The sequence below is a fragment of the Trichogramma pretiosum genome, unplaced genomic scaffold (genome assembly GCF_000599845.2).
Source record: "Trichogramma pretiosum strain Unisexual culture from Peru unplaced genomic scaffold, Tpre_2.0 scaffold2, whole genome shotgun sequence".
NCBI lineage: Eukaryota > Metazoa > Arthropoda > Insecta > Hymenoptera > Trichogrammatidae > Trichogramma > Trichogramma pretiosum.
The window spans coordinates 4,116,724-4,140,442 of NW_019641687.1; the positions used below are offsets into that span (position 1 = coordinate 4,116,724).

The 23,719-nt window shown below is 44.0% G+C and overlaps 1 protein-coding gene across 3 annotated transcripts in view; it reads right to left on the reverse strand.

Moving 5' to 3' along the window:
• Window positions 1-8,658: 8,658 nt before the first annotated feature.
• LOC106658557 (homeotic protein distal-less) overlaps window positions 8,659-23,719 on the reverse strand; it is a 38,186-nt gene continuing 23,125 nt past the window's right edge. For 2 of the 3 annotated variants that reach the window (XM_023461381.1, XM_023461380.1), the window contains exons 3-5: window positions 9,309-9,480; window positions 8,891-9,200; window positions 8,659-8,729 (exon numbers count right to left, since the gene is read on the reverse strand). In XM_023461381.1, coding sequence (XP_023317149.1) covers window positions 8,711-8,729; window positions 8,891-9,200; window positions 9,309-9,480 — 501 coding nt within the window. In that variant the 3' untranslated portion in view covers window positions 8,659-8,710. Of the gene's footprint in view, window positions 8,730-8,885; window positions 9,201-9,308; window positions 9,481-23,719 lie in introns of all 3 variants that reach the window. The other variant, XM_023461382.1, reaches the window with a different exon arrangement.

A 23,719-nucleotide genomic window follows, 5' to 3' on the forward strand; every position in this document is an offset into this window, starting at 1 on the left:
AAGAATATAAACTTTTTGGAGCCGCGAGTTGTATCACAAACATACGTTGCACAACAACATGTGCGATCGTATAAGTGCATGTGTATACGTGCGTGTGTGCCATGTACGAGTTTGATGCTCGAGCCTCGCACAGTATCACGAGAAGGAAGTTCAATTTAACCCAATAAAAGACAATCAGAGAGAGACTACGGAGACGACGACGACGACGACTACGACGTGGACGACGCGGACGACGACGACGACGATGCAAGTTTGTGCTCTGTGTGTATGACCGAGTGGACTAATACATCACTATTCCTATTTCTCTCTGTGAGTTGTGCGCGCGGCTAAAGTCGCACAGCTAATGCTTGGCAGTTTAATATTATATCCGTGAGTTGGTTTATTAGCGCGAGATGTGGAAAACTCGGTGCGTCAAAAAATCGAGTCGCAAATTCTGCCCGTCGGTCGAAGATTCGACGAAAAATACGCTTGTAAACATTTATTGCTCGAAAAAAGCTCGAGTCGAGGAAGCGAGGGAGCAAATCCGAAAAACCGAGGCATTTGGCGCGCGCGCGCGCTCCACTGTGTGTGCGGTGTGTAAAATCGTCGGATTTCCGGTTGGGCTTTTCAACGGTCGCTGGCGCGAAGAATCCAGGACGTGTGGGTTCACGTACATACATATGTGTGGGTGTGCTCTCTGCCTCGTTCTCTCGAAAGCAGCCAGACGTGTACTGTCGGTGCGCCGCTCCATGCAGCAGCACACCCTCTCACCCCCTTCGCGCAAGCGAAAACTCGAGCGAGAGAGAGAGAGAACGGAGGGTATTAGCGATTACACGGACCGTGGAGTCCATACACTATGCTCAACCAGGCTAGAAGTGAGCGGACAAAATGGCCACGTTCTATGCGCCAAGCTCTCCTGCTTTTCCTCTTTCAATCTCTCTCTCTCTCTCTCTTTTGCTCTCTTGACATCGTGGGCGCGTGCGGTGGTGTGTCCCCTTTTCGCTATTTCTCTTCTTCTTTTTCTTTCTTTTTTTTACATTCGATGAATGGATGAGAAACGACGCGCGTGGATGAGTATAGAAAAATAAAAGGGATAAAGCTGATTTTCGTACTTTCTGTTTTTATTTTCATTATTATACATTTTGAATTTTCGAGCGAGATGACAATGCGAATCGACTGTCATTGATATCATGTCACAACGAATCCAATATCTATGAAGCGTAATCGAAGGAAAAAAGGCCATCGGATCGGGCTTTTTATACACACGTATACAGCTCGTGAGTATGGCTTTGAAAAATCCGGGTAATTCTCTTTTTCTCTCTGTCTCTCTCTCAGTTTCAAGCTGTACAACGAGTGTACATGTACACTTGGTACAGACAATAGAGCACAGCGAGCGCAGACCTTCGAGATGCCCCGCAGTGCAAGCAAATCTTCGTAATAGTCTCGAGCCCAGCGCGCGCAGGTAATGGCACTCGGCCGTCTGCGTTTAACGCGATCAACTGTATATAGGATGCGAAAATCGGATTTCTAGGCCTATTGTTGGACGTTCAAAGGGATGACACACACTACACGCTGCACGCATATCTTTGCTGTCTCTTTTTTCCGCGCCAAACTTCGCGACAGCGTGCGAAATTTTTCCCTCCATATGCACAAATCTCTCGATTTTCTTTTCAATCGTATTGTTGATGCAATAGTTTCGTTACAATTTGAAAAAGTATCCATTCAAATTCATAGATTACAAATAGTAAATATCATTGAGAATTAATTTCAAGTTTCAACACGAATCCGAAAATTTTCCATGCATTTTGTAAAAATCAAATGTGAATTGTTAATTCATGAACTTTTACATATCTTTCTTATGAATCTTAGAAGCTTATTGGATGTATTTAGATTCCAAAATTCATTTAATTCCGAGTAATTTTCAAATTCAAGGAATAAGTCTAACTTTCCATTTTACTGCAGTCGAACAAACGTTAAAAGTTAAGATTTACATAATTTTAGTAATCATCTTGATCACTCGAAATATTCTTTCATATCATTTATACGTGTGCTTTGCAAAACAAATCATCGATGTTGTTTGAAACGCGTTTCTCGGACTTTACTCAGAGCTTTTAGTTAGCAACCCATCATCGGCACGAAGAATGTGTCACGCATCTTAAAATTGCCGAGGCTCTCCCGCCGAAATAACGGTCCAAGACCCCTCGTGCAACTGCATATACGCGCGTTGCTGCTGCTGTCCTGCAAAAAAAGTCGTTTATGCTGTATACGCGTGCCGACAACAACACAAACGCAACCCTAATAGCGTTTCACGCCCCTCCCTCCCTCGTCGTTGTCGTTGTCGTCGTCGTCGCTGCGCATGAAAAGGAAAATCAAGACGCTCTCATCTTTCTCGAGCTGGATAAAAAAGCCTGTGCTATTGTCGAGGCCTGTTTTTTAACGTTTTGGCATTGTTGCAAGTAACCGGATATCGCGTGTGCCTACTCGGACACGTATTGACATTAATTTATAAAATACTTGGCTCTCCTATCGTCGCCCCTTGCATACGTAAAGGCAGCACGGTAACTTCACGCTGCTGCCTTCTTCTCAATCGCTTATACCGTATGTGTAGCTCTGGTCGTCGACGAAAACAAAATTTTTCGCTATTTTTTTTCTCTCTTTCCTGATTAATTGTTTGCGCGTGTGTTGACATTCGAGCAAACGTCAAAAAGTTAGAGAAACGGTCTTTGTTCTCGCCACCCGAAGATATGGACTCGCTCGCTCGCCGTAGGGCTTACGTATATTTTCTTGGCAAAAATACGCGTTTATAGTTTTGTCTATACGGCGTGGCACTGCCGCGTGCACGCAGCGTGTCCGTATACGCGAGTCTCGCCTTTTCTTATAACTTATTCAATGTATAATTGAGAGCCATATATACATACGTCGATTTCAGCCGTCTCGATGTACATACGGACAAGCACACATAAGTCGCTTTTTTCTCTCTCTCTCTGTCCATGTAGGTGCGTGTATCTACGTCCCTTGCGCTACCCGATATATATGTCGTCGTCGTCGTCGCATTATTTCTATAGATACTCTGCTCGATATATAAAATTGCGTGGTAATATAAATAGACCTTTTATGCATGAAATACGCGTTCGATTATTTGAAAAAAAAAATAAAGGAAAAAATGCGAAGAGAAGGAAAAAATATTGTAATACGTTACACTTGGAATAATTAATGCGCTATATGTTACGATCGAGCGCGTAGGCGATATGCGGGTTAATGACCGTGCACAATTTAGGAGATATTAGCTCGTAAATGAGGCCAGAAAGCCGAAAGGATTAAATCCGAGCGGCTACCAACGGTCGACCCGATCCGAGTCATTAAATGCACGGGTTTTTCGTCGGATTTACTACAAAACCTCGGCGTCGATCGGACGAAGAAAAAGAAGCAATGTTACCTACTCCGTTTTCTCTTTTGTCCACGAGGTTTGTTTCTTCGTGCGGAGTCCAAAGCAGCGCGCATTGTCGATTGAAACGCGGCCTTGAATGCAACCGTATTCACGCATGTTTACGTGGACGTATTATTCGTAACGCACACGGACATAAGCAAGTGCACTCGTCTACACGGACGACGAGTGAAATTGAAAAGTTTTGACAAACGTATCACACGATACGACGCGTCGAGCTGTTGTGTCCGATACACACCATGGGAACCAATAAAGTCCCACAAAAAGTCAATAATCCCGATCAACAGGTTCAAGTGCGTACACACACATACTTGAGCACACAGCCTCTCGAGTACCTGCTCGCTCGCTCGGTGGCAGTTCATCTTCGCGCACAATGGCCAATCATAGATATTATACGTCCTTGTTATGTGTGGCACTCATACGTATACCTCGTATAAATTTGTAGCGACGAGGATCGATAGCATAATTTCTCACGAATTCTCAAGACTTTGGTCAGTCTCGAGTCCCGTGTGTGTGTGTCGCACTTGGACGTAACGAAGGGGGTTGTTCAGCATACGCATACACACACGGAATGGAATTGAAACGAAGAGAGAGAGAAAAAAAAACGAATTCGAAGCTCGCATGCAGGATCTTGACCAGGTGGCAGCGGTACAAAACAGCCACCCCGCCCAATGTATTTCTACCTTTTTTTTTTCGAGACTGTATGTACAAGGGGTTGTGTACGTGTGTGTGCTGCTGCTGTCGCGCCACGTGCCCGTGTGTATGCGCGCGCGATATAATTCAACAACGCACAACAGTGTTGTAGAGAACTCGTCTAGCGCGTATCACCCCGCGGAAGGTAAGTACCTAAGGGATGTGTGGGCACGACTTTTTTCCTTTATTGTTACGATCGTCCTTTTTTTCGAGTCTAGCTGGCGAAGAAAACAGGGTGAAATAGGAGCAGTTAAGATTCCGTTCTTTAACTATAGAATAAGAAAAAACGTATAATATAAAGAAAAGAAGAAAAAACCGTATAAGAGGGTTGACTTTTCGGTATAGGAAATATATGTATCGAGCGATGCCATTAGTCGGGCATTTTCCATTCTCAGGCAGTCGAATCGACGGAGCGCGTCGCTGCGCTAAAAAGAGAGAAAAACCAAATGCGAAAAATACCTCTGTAGCTTTCTCTCTGCTGCACGGGGGTGTGCCGCCGCCGCCGCCACATGCACGGGGGAGACATACGCACAATGTCACTAGCTCTCTCGCTCTCTCTCTCTCTCTCTCTCTTTTCAACCCTCCCAAAGCGAGGCATTTCGCCACGCCCTTCTCGGCTCGATGCTGTACCTTTGCATGTATGTGCACCTCGTACACTCACACACGGGCGCGCAATGTATAGTAGCCGTTATAGTATTCAGCCTCCTTCACCCATCCATGTGTAATAATAATACTCCTGTATACGCGCCGCGCGTATTTTATTTCGAGTCAAAGAGTACAAATATATGCGCGTATGCGCGTACATTTATGCTGCGAGTTGCTGCGACGAGCGTCCCAGTCGTCGTACACACACACACACACACACACACACACACACACGCACACATATAAATCAATTAATATGATATTATAACGTCTTACGCGCTCGATCGATCCAGATTATTTTCAATCAAGAATCATAGCGACTTCATCCGGTATTGTCTCTCTCTCTCTTTCTGTTTCTCGTTCAGTCTCTCATGTCGCGCGCGCACACATATATTGTGGTATACGCGTATACACACACGCACGAAATAATCGCAGCATCTCGAGTATTGCCTGCGATTCTATATAGGTACATTAAGCACTTGATACGTTAACGTACGCGCATACGTGCATGCTCGTATGCGTTTCGGATTTATCAACCGTCGCAGCGGCAACGACAACGACGACGTCGACAATATATATAATTGCGAGTCGAGCGCGTACATGTGTTGCAGCGCAAATATATGCGCATTACGGCGTAGAGCAGCAGCAGCAGCAGTCAAGAGAGCGAAAGTATCGATCACGCGATAAGGCGGCGGCAGCGGCCTAAAGTGGATCTTTTGTCGCCGAGTTTCGCGTCGAGTGTTTTGGCCTGGCCAATTCCAAGCCCCTTAAACTCGACTCAATGAAAGTACCTAAGCAGTTTATTATGTGCGCGAGCTGCTCAACACTGTGTACACCGTGACGTTACATTTGACTTTCTGCTTCGGCCTGCCCGACGATTAAGGGCATTTCGTCGGCTTTGGCAGCTAATCACCGCTACGTAATCTCATTCAGAAGTCGATCACCGCGTGTTTGTAACGGAGAAATTTCCCATCGAATCTTTATCTCGGCTAGATCACGTCGCGTTCTATTTTGGTCGGCTGGTAATCGATACGTACGTGGTATGCGTGCGCAGTGGTTTTAGAATCATCCGCGAAGGTAAGGCTATACTCTTTTTATTTTACCCGAAAAAAAAAACGCAACCAACCCCGCGCGGGCCTACGAAGGAAAAAACAACACATAACAAAGTTCATCCTGGCAACACGAGCAGTACAAGTAGTAGTAGTAGTAGCAGCAGTAGCAGCAAGTTAAAAAACGAAAATAATAGAGTGAGAGGGAGGAGGTGAGCATCAAAGAAGATACACAATGTGTAAAAGCTTTGATGGATAATGGGCTTTCTTTTATACGTACTCACTCGGCGCCGTCGTTTTTCTCTGCATTCATGCACAAAACCCTTGAAAAGATTACCTGTATGTATGTGCGAGTGCGTATTATAAAGTACGCAAGCGTTGGTGCGCCTCTTCGCTTCCTTTTTGCTTCTTATTTTGAAAAAAAAAAAAAAAAAACAGTGGACATACAATGTCTGCATGTGTCGGAAGTGCGCAGCCGAGCTATTGACCATCTCTAGAACCGCATGTATTCTTCCAAAATGTGCAATTTGAGAACTTGCCAGGACTGCGCGCACTTGTCGCGCTCGTCCGTTTGATTTTTTCATGTTCGAGCGCGTTTCCGGAAAGATTCAGCATTCAAAATACTTATCAAGTAGATTTTTTCCTCTAATATAAAAGTAGGACTCGGACTTGTATGTTTCTCGATATATAATTACACTTGACGTAAGACTACTTATATGATCTACGGACAAGTGTAAAGAAAGCCGAGTAGGGAACTGGACGTCACTTTTTCCTTTCCTTACTTATTAATCCATGTTTTCTTTTTCAGGTGTATAAATTGGACTTATTTTTAGTCGCATCAGACTCAAGATGCAAACAATTGCTTCACTCAATTGTGTAAGATAAAAGGTATGAAAATGTATAAATTTGATTCAAAAATAAAAACAATGCAAAAGAATTTAATTGAATTAATTAGTTTAATATTATTCATATTTTATACAATATTTAATCATAATTAAGGTATTTTAATGTTCTTTTTCGCTCTTTTCGTCGTCGATGAGGCTACACTGTTTTCGCATTTTTTCTATAGTAATTGAATTATTTTCGTTTTCGCGCAAGAGAGACGGTGCATCTCTTGGTAAAAGAAGGATAGTGAAGGACAGGGAAGATGAATCATGCTTTCATACTTTTTTCAATTTTTAAATGTCGCTAGTCGAGTTTTCATTCTTTTTTTACATTCTTATCACAATACAATTATATTTTACACAGATCCACTTACAACCTTATGCATCGTTACTTTATATATACATATCATACGTATATATTCGCTAAAAATTTAAAAGACGAGGGGCTAAAGGGTCATGGGTAGTTCCGACGCTCGTTCGTGAGTTTTACTATGATTATAATTAACTGATGGATTTTCATCCATCCATTTACTTGTTGAAATATTTACAGGGCTGCAATATGCGGAAATTAAAGTTACAAACATTTTTTTCCTGTCGTACAATCGATTTCTAGATCATGAAAAAAATTTCTATTGCATGCTTACGCCATCGACGTCGGAACTGTTATAGTAGTAAACGCTAGTGACAAAATTTTTACGACTCTCGCAGATGATTTTTTCTCTATTTATTATCATAATAAAACTCAATCTCTTTCTCGTCACGGGCGCGCTGCGTCGATTTTTTTTCTGAAAAATGCATCAGCGTATCACTGGTAGGAACTAAAAAACGATCTTTACACGACAAAAATATTGCACCGAAAAAAAAGGCGGAGACTCCTCTTTTTTTTCTTGATTTTCTTCGACTTTTCCGCGCGGAATGATACAGCATCATTTCTCTGGCTGGAAGCAGGGGGACAAAGGGGGAATGAGAGGGGAGGGCAGTTTCGTAAAAAATCACTACGCAACGGTTGTACATCTCCGGTGGCGCGCGCGAGCGAGCGAGTGTAGCAATTGCGCCGCGCTCGGCTCGCCGTATCTTCCGTTTTGCGCCATTCGCAGCAGCACGAAAATGTCATTATTTCTCGAGCTCTTCTCTCCGGAGCTTGGGATGGAGAGGAAAAAAACGTGATTTTTTTTTGTGCAACCATAGTGAAGCGGAGCTCCGAAATTGAAGTTCCACCGCGCGAAAAAGAGAAAGAGGCTTTTTGTTTTGTAGCTCGAACTATTTGCTTATTCAATTTTTATTTTTGTATAATATATACAACGGGCACGTATCACGGTACATGCCGTACACCGCACACACACACACACACACATACATATACACACTCACACACGCGCGAGTATAATATTTATAATAATTATTATCATTATTTATATATTTATAATATATATATTCAACTATGAAACAAGACAATAATGTTTTTCTTTTTTACTTTGACAAAAAACTTTTTGTACACTCATACTCGCCATTATCGGCACGTATGATAATTATATTTATATATTTATATAGTTATGACCACTCACAGGACCGATTCGGTTTTTTTAATTCATCATTTATAAGAAAACGCGAAGAAGCAACGGCAATTCTATGTGTTTGTTTACTCACTCGTCATCACAATAATAAATAAGATTATTCCTCATTTACACGTACAATTAACGATTGGTAATCATTCGTACACGTCGATGAAAAATTATCAACGTCATCTGGCAGATTCCGACGATATTTTCGTTTTTATTTTCGCGTTCGTTTGTCGTCACGAGATCACGCTTCACACAATCAAGGTGTGTTTATTATTATCCATACTTCAGAGTTTGTATTTACGGCGTTAGATGTTCGACGTTCGAGCACCCACCATGAAATACGAGGGACTTTTCCACTTGGGGCACATCACTCGCTGTTGCTTCTGGTGTCCTTTTTTTACTAACTCGAGTCAGCATCGCTTAGTCCAAGGTTCACGAGGTTACACGACTTCGTTAGACCGCAGGCCACACCCTGTAAGCACAAAAGCAGAACGACCCATTGGTGACGTTAGTACATTTGCTATCGCATCGTAAGTTTCTTCGGGTTTCGTGAGATTTAGATGGAATATACTCGAGCGCGTATATATGAGGTTTCAAATGAAAATAGGAGTGAAAAAGCTGGCAGAACCTTACGTGAGTAATCCTGGATTGGGATCGGTCTGGTACCACGAGTACTGTGGCATGTAACCGGCGTGATGTGGCGGTGGCGGCGGCGGCGGCGGATGATGTCCCGCCGTGTGCGGATGGTGATGACTGTGCGGAGGCGCGTGTGGATGTGGATGGTGCTTCATCTCGCCGGGCCACGCCGGTGCCGGGGGCGATTCGTTGTGCTGGGGCGACATTTCACTGCCGGGGCTGGAACTGCCGGGCGTGTGGCCACCCGCGCCGCCCATGCCCCCGAGGTAACCCGTCGTCGGACTGCCCGACACTGAACTGCCTCCTCCTGGAACAACAACAAAGCGCAAAGAGCGAAGCGCGATCGGTTAGTCGACTTGGCCTTTTTCAGCGCCGCCAGCTCGAGACGAGCGAGTCGAATCGAGAGTACACCTACCTCCTTGCATGAGACTGCCGGGCTGGCCGGGTTGGGGTGACGGACCACCGGGTAACGCTGTGCCACCGGCCAATAGGCCCGCGTGTTGCCCGGGCCCGGCTCCTCCGCTCTGTTGCGCTGCCTTCATCATCTTCTTGTATTTACTCCTTCTGTTTTGAAACCAAATTTTCACCTGCAACAGCAAAACGAACGAATCGATCAAATAACAATTTTTTTTCTCAATCTCAGCTGCATCGAGTTATTTACCGCTCGTCGCAAGGGGGTATGGACGTATTTTGTTATTTCTCTCAGTCGGACTTATATAATCGGTCGTTTTTCCTCGCTCTTTTTTCTATTGCACCTACGATGCACTCGTATACGTGTATATATAAATAATATGCACACCTATAAGTACGTGTATATAGCCGCACATAATTGTGATCACACACGTGACTTGGAATCCTTACGTAAGTTCTCGCGTGTTCGGAAATCTATACGAGTGTGTATCGCTTGAAAGCAAATAATTGGCCTCTCCATACGCGCGCGCTTTGGGAAAAAAATTGAATTTTCTTTGGCGCATCTTGCGGTCGTTAAAAATTTTCCAAATAATCGATCACAACAACGCATCGAACGCTAAAAATAAAAAAAAATTTGAAAAAAAATACCACTAAATGTCTATACGTGGTGGCTTCTACATAAGACACATTGCGTAATAAGCCCGAGGAGCATCGTAAGAAAAGGACCGAGTATGTGTGTGCATGTACGCGCGCGATGCTTTTTGCACTTCACTGCTGCTGGTGATGCGTCAATCAAAAAGGACTTTACAGTTATTTTAATCAAGAGACTATTTCTCCGTGGTATATAATAATAACGAAAAGGATGAGGCAGAGAAAGAGAGAGAGGGAGAGCAACGTCGAGCGGAAAGAATACTTGTATATGTGTAGAGCCGAGTACGTCATGTCAAAACGAGTTCATTATACCCCTGTGAGCTGTTTTGGAGTTTTTTTTCTTCAAATATACTCCTGCACACAATATAGGAATTAGCGCTGTAGTTTTTCATTTATTGCGCACTAAACGAACGAATTTCATCTGAATTATTACAACTATAAAGCGGAGAAAAACCTTTGCGGGTCGCTAATGCGTAAACCCAGAGGCAAGAAAAGAAAAGACAGACGAGAGAGAGAGAGAGAGACAGAGAATGCGGGTACTGTGCGCGCAGATCGCTAATACATCAGCCGCGGCCGCGGAGTCATCAATCAGATCAAATTTTTAATGTTCTCTTTTTCACTCTCTGCGAGCAGCAGCGCATATTGTGTCGTGTGGTGCGTGCGTGCGTGTGCGTCGAGTCGAGCACGAGTAAAAAGGGAGCAGAAGGACTGCAGCGAAGTAAATCTCGAAGCTAATTGCCCGACGAAAAAGTCGACGACAAAGGTTCCGCGTGGCGGCGGCGGTAGCGTGGCTGGGACGTATACGTATAGCGCAATGCTCATCGATATTACGAACACACTCGTGTACATGGCCTACATAATAATAATTATTGCAGTGCGTACATTACAAGTACGCGGGGATTATTTTCGATTATTTTTCCTCCGTCGAGGACACAGTACTAGTGCGCCTCGTCGTATGCGCCGCGCGGTACGATTGAGTCACGGCTGCACTCGACTCTCGAGTAATTAAACCGGACGACGTGTTCGCGCGCTGCGCATCGAAGCAGCAGCCCCGGCCGTTGTACACACATATACGAGCTGGCAACAATCATAACATGTGGGTGCCGAAAAATTCAAAGGGACGCGGCGAAAGGAGCGCTGCTGCTCGATGTCCCTCCGAGGCATATGCGAGCGCGCGGGCACGCGAAGGTATGGGGACGGACGGACGGACGAACGGACGAACGGACGGGGTCTATATACGAGCAAACGCACCTGCTGCAGCGCAAGGCATGCACGCTATACACAAGAAGCGCACGCGCTGGCAGTGGCCTATCGTTGCGCCGAGCGCGCATATTCCAGGAATTAGAATTGAGGCAAAAAACTCAGCGGCAGCTCTCTCCTGGTATTTTTTCGCAAAAGTGCCAGCATCTCGTTTTACGCGAGCGTATACGCGCGCGCGCGCGCGCTATAGGTCACATATCGTGTGGCGACTAACACGTCATTACCAATGCTAATGAGTGCCAGGCCGAACATGACATAGGAATTGCAAGGTTGAGAGAGCGAGAGAGAGAGAGAGAAAAGAGCCAAAGTGAGAGAGAAAAAATATCTGCGCGCACATATCGATCCCTTGGCCGCGGCGAGGCGCGGCACACTGCCAGTCGATCGACACTGATGCATACTCAATGAAGCGCTCGCGGGCATATTAGACGAAACCCATATCGTGGAAATATTACTTTACATATTCATAAGCGCGCGGCACTCGCTGCACTACACACGCTGCAGCACGTTGATTTTATTTAGTTTTTTTTTCTTTTGCCTTCGCGTTGCCGCACCGAAACGATCCTCTCTCTCCGCAAAGCACACATTTTTATCGCATTAAGTAATCACTGTGGAGCTTGCGACTCTAACCTGTCTCTACTCTATATTACATCTATATGTATGTGTGTGTGTAAACTCAGCGTTGTATAGAGAGAAAGAGACTCCCTTGTGAACACGTGCCCAATGTACAATTATTATAATGAACCTGTTCATCTTTGGGTTTTTGTGTATGTGTGCCGCGCCTGTGTGCGTATCCATACGTATACATTTGTGTATGTATTACACGCCGCTGACAGATCGACTCCCCGCTGATACACCTGCTACTGCGCCGCGCGTCTCTCCTCGCGTGGGGTCTCGCTTTCAAAATGACACTTGGTCGGTACTTCGTTACGTACACTACATTTACGAGATCGCTACCGTGCACGATTTTCGTCGCTCAAAGACTCTTTCGTGTCGAGTTGTATGCACATAATACGACGATCATCGAGAAGAAAAGTAATGCACGTATTTGTTGCGTTACATATATTTGCGTGCACGGGCAAATTGCAACCCTTTTTTTCGCGACCGCTCTCTGGTGCAGTTACGCACCACGGGATACGGGATCGGTGCACACATCGCCCGCAAAAATGTCAATATACATAAATTACAATCATGATACATACGCATACATACAGATATGCACACATAATGATAATAAACAAGTCGCGAAACATTCCGCTGGTGGAGTGGCCGACGCTCGACTTGCACACAGGGCGCATGCTCGACAAAAGCAGCTCGAATAGGTATTTTTCCCTGGGCCGGCGTCGAGTGAGAGAAAGAGAGAGAGAAAACGAGTGAGAGAGAGAAAGAAAGAGAGGCATGAGCTCACCCTCGACACTACGCGGCTCGAAACTTCCGTCGAAAACATGGGAGCGGTGCGCGCATGCGATTCCAACGGAGCGCGCTTCCATTCTGTTGTGCGCTACATTACGCCCGTGTACGTAGGTAGGCAGAGAGAAAGACGCGAAGAAGCTCCGCTGCGCGATTAATGACCATAGGCAGCAGCAGCAGCAGTTCAGGAAGAAGGTGAAAAAACGACATTTCTTTTTTCGTTTATTTATTTACGTAGGCGCTCATCGCTGATGTGTTTATTACGCGCATATAATACGTGTGCGGCTGAGAAAGGTGATATATGCAATTGCGCCGCCGCTGCTGCACTCGGGGTACTACGTACGGCACACGTGTAATGTACGCGTATACGTATAGAAAACATTTGTGGCTGAGAAAAGACGATTAATCACTTCGACACACGTACGCGTGTACGCGATTACAACGCGACCAACAACAATTCGATGATCGATTAATTAAACACTTGTCGGCGGTACCCCGACACAGAGCGATCCGACGACTGTAATACAGAATCGATCCGTCGTGTAATTGTTTCGCGATTTTGATCGATGGTTGCGGTCCGCGAGTGCAACGAACTCCTTTATCTCTCGCGATTTTTTCTCCCTTTTTCGCTTACGTACACAAAAAAAAGTCTCTCTGACTTTAAAAGAGAGAAAAAAGACAGAAAAGAAAAAAAAACGAGAAGTGGAATATTCTCGTTGAAACTGTATAGCTTGCCAAGTGTATTATAGTCTGTAATTAATGATACACACACACACACACACATGCAAGTACGTACATATACGTGCACGCACACACACACACACACACACACACACACACACACGTAAACATCGGAGCTTCTCTCTGATTCCCATGTCAGATGAGATAGTAGGTGGATCGAGCCTGTAGTGCGCTCAGGGATGTCTTATATTCGCTGGCCGTCACGCTGGACTGCCGCTGCCGACGCCGCCGCCACCGCGTAAGTATAAGAAAAGAAGACGACACCTACCAACCTACCTACCTACCTCGTTCGCTATTATAAAGCGTACGTCTGTGTGGGAATGTCACGATGTTCGTACGATGATAAAGAAAAAAAAAAGACGAAGAAGCGAAACAATTGTTGTATTTTTTTTGCGCACGCGCGAGCGCGAACAAGGCCGACGATAAAATTTGAAACAAAAAATGAGGAACATTTTTATGAAAAAAAAAAAAAAAATCATGTGACGTATTGTATACGTAAATGGACAACAACATAGAAAAGAGAGAGAGAGAGAGAGAGAGAGAGAGAGGACGATATAATGCATGAGAAGCGCGGAGTGTGCTCAGCGAGCTGTAGTTCCTCGTCCCCGACAGAGAGAGAGAGAGAGATTCTCTCTACCTGCGCGCACACACACACATGTACACGTACACGTACGTAATATGCGAGCCGTATAGCATCGTCCCACTAACAAATATGCCTTGACGACTATCTGCCGCATGTGTCGGCTATTATAATACACCGCGTCGAGTCCGCCGCGCGTTTGATTCATTCGAATTGTTATTTTATAATATTGCCTCGCGCTCATCTCAGTGACAAATTGCAAGTAATTACAGCTGCGGCGGGACGATGATCCATGACCGGATAGAGCTACATCGGCGATGTCTTCTTCATCCATGAGTGCAATATTGACGAGCGATAATCCATCGTTATATACTCCGAATCGAGTTGGTCAGAAAAATAAAAGACGCGATCGGAGCTGCTGCTGCTGCAACGGTGCGATTCACCGAAAAATTCTCGCACCCGAGCATTTCACACGAGTTTCGCGCAATAACGCAAAAAGTAGTCTCTTTCGCGGCGCACGCACAGCCATTCGCAGTCATCGGGACTTTTACGGGATACGTATACGTGTGTGCAGGTACGAGTTGGCTGGCGAGTGTACGCGTGTGTATGTTTTCGCGCGCTTTAGCGGCTACTTGAAACTATACCACCACGCTGTACAGGCTGCCGTACTTATCGTGATCTTCAAAAAGTACAGCGTAAAAAAAAACGCCAATAAAAAGAAAAACCTGTGAGAGAGAAGCGCAGGTGTTAAACGTTACGTGCGCACAGCTTGTATCTACGTACGTATACACACTTTTGTATCTTGATGACTTTTTCACGAGAGAGAGAGAAGCGAAAGAAGCAGTTGTGTGTGTGTGTTCAGATGCGGGCAAGTGTATGCAGAAGCGATTGAATGATTTATTCAATGTGTAAAAGAGATCGATCTCGTTGCGTTGGTAATTTGCTCGGCGGCACTGGTTTTGGAGGAAAAAAGAGAGAGAGAGAAGTTGTTTGCACCATCTGAAAATGGGCATGAATTTCGTTCAATGCTATCGATCTCCTACCAAGACTTTAGTTGCACGAGCTATGCAGGCGCTCGGCAGGCTTTCAAATCGAGCTTATATACGTACACTTTTTGCGTAATTTCGCAGATCGTATAGCATGTGTGCTGTTTTGCAAATAAAAACCGTAAAGCTCGGCAATTATTCTTCATAAAATGGATATGTGGAGCAGAAGACGCGGGCCTTATAACGCGCCGGAGCGCCATGAGGCAGCAGCGAAGAGAGGGCTCGAGACCGAGATAACAAAAAAAAAAAAAAACAACACTTGCGGTCTGCTGTATGCAAAAGCAAGGAGCAATTTTGTAAGACTAATTTCACGCTTTTACCGCTATAGAAAATGTCGCCGACGAGTTATAATACGTACGTGCCTAGCGCTTCTGATGATGTTGATGCGACGACGACGACTAGTTTCTCGTGAGAGCACATGGCTTTTCTTCCGTTTCGTCCAGCCAACGGTATTTATGATATAATAAATTGAACGCGCTTCATATTTTATATATAAACGGCTTAATGCTCACGCGTGCATGTGATTTTGTAAATACGCGTTTATTGTATCGCCGATCTAAATCTATTAATAAAACTCGCGTCGCGCAGAAATTGCAGCACCTGAAACTATCGAACGGAAATTCGTCTCTCTCTCTCTGTCTCTCTTTTAGTCTCTCATAAACGACGATGAATGGCAAGAAAAAAGAAAAATAAATCACGTCGTAACGGGCTCATCCATAGTCTATACGTCGAGTAGTGTACGCGAATGTGTATATATCGTACGTGTTCGCGCGCGCAACAGGTCATTAACGTTTTAACTGCTTTTCTGCTGCTGCTGTTGCTGCCGCTGCAGCTCGCGCGCGAAAATGTGTAAGCATTTATAATCGTATCCAGCTTAGCCAGCCCTGCAGGCAACTATGATATTATAATGTGCGGGGCGCAATGCGCATACCGCTTGCTCCTGCGCATGCGCGGGGATGCAGCGGCACATTGCGCTCTCAAGGTTAGATTATCGGCCGATAATGTAAACTTTCGTTTTATTATAAAAGCGCGAGGGAGATTGATGCCGAAATGCAGTAGGCTAGTGGCGTTTTTTATTGTTTACAAGCAAGTAAGGCCTATCGATTAATCGCTCCCGAGTGAATTTTCAATCTCGCTCCTAGCATATGGGTTAATTGAAATAATTAGACTTACAAGAGCTCTGCTCGAGACTTGATTGGAAATTAATAAATTTCCTAATTCAATATATGAGCGTTCGGTGGAAAAATCTCGAGATTAATTTGCAACAATAATGAATCGATTTTTGTAAAATGAACGAAAAAAAAGGCGAATCTCTGGGATAGGCGGCATAAATTTGATAAAAGCCAGGCAGTGCTTGTTGGAAGAAAAATTACAGCGTCGGCATACAGAGAGAAAGGCTTACATAACGCACACGAAAAAGATCTTATCTTCCCTTTACTCTTTCTCACTCTGTATGGAGGTCTAACTGGTGTATATGCACACACAGTGGATGGCCGCGTATACATATGCTAGCTTTCGTGTACTTATATACACCGAGGCTCTTATCTCGTTGCTTCGTCTCGGGCAGTATATTTTTCGCACCGGCGGCAGTTTAAAGTAGCGCGTTATATTGTCGCTACCACTAGGCAGAATTTGTAACTGATTTATCATTACGATTTGATCGATCTCGTAATTGTCGAAGGGTACCGACGACTTAATTGGTGCATTTTTATGCACCGGATCATTAGAAACTGAAAAAAGCACACGTATTATATCGTTATTTCTTACAACGTCGAAGGAGGAAAAAATTCATAATAAATCGAAGAATTTAAGAGAATCAATCGATTATTTCTACGTTTAATGGCCTGCTCGATTAATCAATTTCCCGCAATGATTTGATATTTGCATTTTGATGATTTACGTCGACACATAAAATCAATTTTTATTTTCAAGGAGTCATTCACAATTGATGTTATGCCGCGCGTAAGCGAACAAAAAAAAATTGTAAAAAAAAACTGCGTGTACAATTGGAACAAACGGTGCATTGCAACATATGCCAAGCGTGCACGGTCGTGCCATTTTTTTTCCTTCTTTTTTCTTTTTAGAAAATACGAAAAAAAGTAAAAATGAGAGCAGCTGCAGTGGAGCGCATTATACATATATAAAGCGCAAAAAGGAGAGAAAGAGAATATATTCAAATAGAGCTGAGTGAGCATGTAGAGACATTGTTATTCTAGCGTGAAAACGCAGATATAGCTCGGCCGCACGGTAGCCTGTGCCATGTGCATGTTTATATACATTACTTTTTATTAACGCAATTTGTTGTATTAACCGTTTCGCTATGCTTGGAAAATGACGCTAACATATATATGATATGCTACTCTGAATATTATAACGGAACGGGCATTGCGCAAATATGTACAAACGATTTTCAGAAATATTTAATCGAAAAGCAACAGCAGCGGCAGTATTAACAACGAAGAGGCAAAAAGGACCAGAGTATATAAACGCGCAGATACGCCTTATGTCAAGCGCACGCACATAGAGTCGAGCGAGGACTATCGTAAAACGGGATTGGCTAACGTCAGCAGAAAACGCCCCAATGTGTCAAGCGCTGCACACAAGCCGAGCGAGAAAATCTACGGCGCGCACAGCTTCGCATCACGCTCGATTTCACTTTGTTACATGCGGTTTTGCACGATCTGTGCATGTATGTGTGTGTGCGTTATATAGCAACGTGAGTATGCACATGCCAAGCGTCGACCAATAGACTTTCAGAGGCGGACTTTTATGTTGAAAAAAAAAAAGAATAATCTTTTTTTTCGTTTTTCAAGGATGTATATATAGATAGGAAAATGTCACGCGCTCGTGAATTTCTGCATAATTGTTGCGAAATTACGTGTACTGCTGGTGCCGCCGCTGCGAACCTATATTATATATATAAAAATATATTTCATCGAAGACAATTCAGGTAGCACGAGTGAGAGCAATTTTTTTACGACGCTATTAAATTATATCCGCTGTGTAATATGTAATGCAGCAAAAGCCAACGTGATCTATGAACATTCAGTCTTCATAAGTGTACGGTCGCGGCCCGAGTGAGCGCGAGACAAGGATGCATTATGTCCAGTTTTAGTTTTGTTGTCGTCACGTCGGTCGCGCATTAAATTTACGTACTATTTTTTCGATAATAATTCAAACTTCGAGTGCGGCAACCCGAGCAGCTCGACAAAGAAAACGACCTGGGTTTTTGATTTTTCTCATGCCCGAGACTCTAGATACATGCCGCATATTCCAGAGGGAAAAATCAGCGACGAGCACAGAGGCAATATATGGCATGAGCATACGCGCTCTGTACCATAAAGTTTCTCCATAACTTGCGAGCACGCAAAGTGCGCTCCGCATGCAGCGTGCGGGTATTGAACGAATTTTTTAACCGAGCTTCCATGGACGAACGTAAAATTCGAACTCGTGTGTAGAAAAAAAAACCGGCCAACTCGAGCTAAGAATGTTGTGCATCGTGCAGAAACTTTTTGTTTTATTCACCGCGGGTATACGATAGGTGAAGAAAAGGACTGCAAAGAGCTTGCATGGGAATGAAATCGTTTATTTTTTCGAGTGAACAAATAAGAAAACAAACAAGTTTATTTTTCCACTCGTTTCATAAATAACAGGCCAATGCATAAATATTGCTTCAATTTATTTACTTATCAAATGAGATACATAAGATACTCCATAACGGTAAGCAGTATGTACAGTAATTTTTCTCGCTTATCATCGGAGCATCGGTGCAAATACTAGTCGAGAAATAAAGAAAATATTTATTCATTTTTCACGGCGCGTACATTTGGCAATTAATTATTCAACTTTTTTTTTCTTTTAAACGTCTCTTTTGGTAAGTAGCCACGAGCCACTTGACTAGGTGAGTTTTAACTGGTGATAATATTTTATCGGTAGTTAAATTACAAAGAGACAAATTACTGTTATATCAAGTTACGCTTAAGGACACGCGAGTCCCGGAAAATATTTTCCACTACACAATGTGCTAGTTTTGTTATCTGCCAAGAAAGAAAAAAGTTGCTGCTCATACGTTTTAATTTTCAACTAGTTTACTTTTTATAATACTTAAAAGTGTCGCTCGGCATGCATTCAAATAAAATTTTACTCGCAAACGCATAACTTCCATTCATGAATAATTGACAATTTTATTTTTAACAGATTTCATCGCATAAATTTTCATAAGCTATTTTCTAGTTTTTTGAAATATTGTAGTAGCTGCTCGTATAGGCTTTAAAGCGAATATAGAAGCACATAAGATTGACGAAGGAAGAAATTTTATAACATATTTGTACGAGCTGAGGTATACGAGCTGCAGCTAGTGTCGGTGTGTCACATGCCCAGAGAAACACACATGCCTATACCGCGCACACAATATAATATGCACAATATATACCATATCTCCGCGTGTCTATGGAGGTCATCGCGAAACTCTACCACTCTACAACGAGGCGCGCTTGTGTACGAGCGTGTGTGAGTGTGTACATATGCGCAGAGCTCGCTGCTGCACTATCGATCGGCTTATGCGATTATTGGAAAGCGTAGGCGGGCCCCGTGTGTACGTGAGCTTCCTACACGTACATGCAGCCATGTATTTCTGGGCTCGCGAGTCTGTGTGCGTTTGTGTGCATGTGCACGTACGTATAGAGAATATAATACGAGGCACTGCCCACACGATATATTGAATTTCTAATATAGCCGATCGATATCGGGGAAAAATCACGTGTTACTCTCTTTGTTGTAATGTGGTTTTTGCGACATTGAGAGATTTCGTATTTGTGCGCGCGTTTGGTGTGTGTTTTAATTCTGGTTTTTTAGCGACTCTCGAAGCAACGAGCGAAGATGATCGATGGGAGTGACAATTAATCATTTTTTAAAAGTAGCATAAATTGAAAGATTGTCAACTTGTGATTGCCATAACGACCCATTGTCATGGGCAAATTGACAAAAATGCCCGACTCTATTGAATGAAAAACAAAACGGCGTATACGCGAAAAAATCACGATAGCTCGTGTCGTTGCACTTCTTTTGAAAAATATATACCGCACCGCGCGCACTATTTCTAAAGTAATGGTTGTATATTATATTGCAACAAGTGGTATTATACGAATATACTCCATGTAATAACTGCCTATTTGCAATATAGTAATTACACTTATTACACACTCTTGACATATTATACCATCAAGTTTATTGTCAATGATCAAGCCGCATGTGTGCGCGCAGACATGCAGTGCACACACAGCCCCGGAGTACGGTCTTAATGGGGAAAAAGCAAAAGCTGCGGCTGTGATATAAAAAACGCGATTCCACGATGAGCGTTCGAGCACGGATTTGGGCTGTAAATTTTGGGATGTTTCACGCTAACGAATTTTTCGACGAAGCGAGAAATTTTCAACAATTAAGATCAGTCAAACGAGTTTTATTCAAAAGCATCTCTCTCTCTCTCTTGTTCGCATGCATAAACTGACTTGACGTCCGTCGTGTATACACATGCGCGCGTCGTACTTCTGCTCTCATTATCGGCCACCAAGATAGAAACAAGGACAGAGTCTTATAGACCCCAGTGCATAAAACACGTCCGAGATATATAGCTCTACGTGCATATTTACGCTCACAGCGCTACAGCACATGCACTCACACACGTGCACATGTATACGCTCGAGCTCGTGTACGTACTCGTGTATGTGCGATTCCCGCGAAAAAGTCGCCACTTGCGTGTCAAACGCCGACTACTGTGGCTACTATATAATAATCTTCTTCCTCTGGCGCATGCAGCAGCGACTTTTTTTTCTTTCTCTCTCTCTCTCTCCCTTTTTTCCACCTTTTTTGCAAGGCCTCAAGGCGAACGCTCCACGGGTTATTATATTATGTAGCGTTTATTGTTATATTACATATGTGTTTGTATGCGTCTATATGGAACCTACGTGATACGTGCAAATATATGTACATATGCACGGTTGTTGTTGATTTTTTAATGTTTCTGTGCATTATTAATTTTTTTTTTTTAAGAGTGAAAAAATATAGACTGACGGAAACGCGTATACGCATGTACACGCGTATAGGCTACGCGGCGTGGTCGTGCTGATAGCACAGGTGATAATTTATTAAAGAGCACATGTCCGGTGAAAATTGCAGGGTTCGCGTATCGCGCCCGCACCCTATACCCACACACAGCTCCAGCTAGACGTGCACACACACACGTGCGTGTAGAATTCGTTGACGCCAATTTTTCGGTGCTTTTTGCCGATGAAATAATACCGTAAATGAAGAAGAAAAAACAACTGTTCCAATCGACGATTATAACGTAAAGTAAAATATACCATAGGAAGAGGAAAAAAAATGGCAATTGTTTGATTGGCACGAGTCGTATTAAAGGAACAATCCCGTTTAATATAAAAAACCAACAAACACGGTGGCGTACACGGCATGTATATTACAGGAGGCTTTGCGTCGTTAAGTTCGCAGGCATTGGCGCCGTTCGTTAAAAAAGAATATCTTCTCTAATGAGAAGGAGGAAAAAAGAGTCCTGATAGCTGGGCCCCGACTCGAAGGGGTTGTTCTTGTTGTTGTTGTGTTGTTGTTGTTATTGTGCACCACCCAAAATGTATATACAGCTCGTACGTTTTTATAAAAGCGCGTAAAATGCCTCGCTAATAGAGAAGGCGTTATAAAGCCTCTCTCTCTCTCTCTCTCTCTCACACACACAAACATAATCGCACATGTATATAGCGCGCGCAAGACAAGAGAGAAAGAGAGAGAGAGAATATTCATCTGAGAAGAAGAGGAAGCAGCAGCGCGTATATAGCACATCGAAGGAGTTTTAATGGGTTTTCAAGTCAAGGCGAATAATGCGCCAGTTGGGAGGTGCACACATACACACACGCATACGTACACACATATACCAGCAAACCTCGCACACTCGCGTATCATATATATGCTGAAAAATTTCCAACTTATTCTTACGAGGTCTGTTGGCACGAGCACGAGTCTCTCTACACAGAGCACGCAGAGCTATTGTTAACATACACGTGAATAACACTGGCGAGGTGCAAAAATATTAATTAACGCACTTGCGCCGCGCCGACGAGGATGATTACTTTATCAAAGCGGTCTGCGCAATTATTAATACAGGTGGCAGAAGTATATAATAGTCCGTTAATAAATTAAGCACAGATAAGCAGAGTGCAAGTCGATGTATATAAAATATATTATATACAGGCTTAAAACATGCAAACCGCAAACTATACACACACAGAGAGCGAGCGTCGAGACATGCCGCGGATTAGATGCGCGGACAGGGCACGGAGAGCACACACATTCGATATTATGGCAGCAGCAGCGGCTAAGGCAAGCCTAGGATTCAATATTAATGAAGCAAGACCTTCCTCGGGCTAATGGCAGCACGGAGTAGTAGTGTAAGCCCTCTTATAACCCCAACAGCTGATTGTGCTCGGCAAATTTCGTTGATCGTCTTACGGCAGGCGGAAAAGGAAAGAAATAAATGAAATACGCGAAAGACGCGCAGTGTGTGTAACGAGTGTTTCCGTAAAGTATCCCATCAACGAGCTCGTAACTCTTTTCTCGCTCTTTTTCTTTCTCTCTCGCTCGGGCGCGCGGCTTTCATCGCTCGTGGTCTGCGTATTTTTATTATTACATTCACTCATATTGCACTCGGCCACTTGGAGCGACGCACCTTTTGGCCGCGGAGCACGCGCGTGCTCCAAAACCTTCGCGCACGCGGATTAGAATTATTTTACGTATAATTAATTCGGCGCGTTGAACAATTTTTCGCTGAAATTCGGCCGGAGCTTCTGAGAAGGCCAGAGATTCAGAAGGTGTATATACAAACGAGCTGTGTGCAGGTTGAGAAACACTGCGAGCCGAGAGCCAAGTTGAAGTCTCGACACACGGCTATATGCTCCGCTCGTGTGCCAGTGTGTGCTTGTGTTCGTGTGCCGAGCGAGCGAGTGCTCGGTGTGCATCACACACGGACGTACGCGAATACATGCACAGTCCCGCGGGACGTTGTGGGCGTGTAAGCTGCCTGTACGCGCATATATACTCGCCGGTTTTATTTCGTGCTTAGCCGCAGTTATATATATTATACCAAGGTTTCGTCGCTATACACAGCCGAGCCGCGCGATCTCTTGGTGCGCTCGACGAGTCTGGGGCCGCCGACGCCGCTGCTACTCGCGCCGAGCCGAGTAATGCGAGACTAATTTTCTATTAGAGTTGATTTATTTCGATTTCAATGTATGCACGCGCGCACTGCGTTTTCCACCACTATTATATTATACGTTTACACGCTGAGAAGCCCTGGACACACACACGTACGCTATAAAGGCGAGCTTATTTTTTGCGCGCCGCTTCGATTACATTATAAACAGCTGTGAATCGCCGCCACTGCTGCTGCTGCACTGCCACCGATGCACAGTAGTGGCATAACTGCTCCTGCTTTCTCTGCTGCTCCGCGCGAGACCGGAATACGTAATGCGACAGTTTTTTTGCCCAATCGCGTCCAAAGCGTAAAAATGCGTCCAGCGAAAGTATATCATCCTGGCTAATTACCATAGGCTTGAAAACTTGACAAAACCGATTGAACTTTTGTTCACCTCGATGATCGCGAGGTGATATTACCTTTTTCTTCGTCTTGGTGCGGGTTTTTTTTTAAGCAAATGCCGTGGCATAATT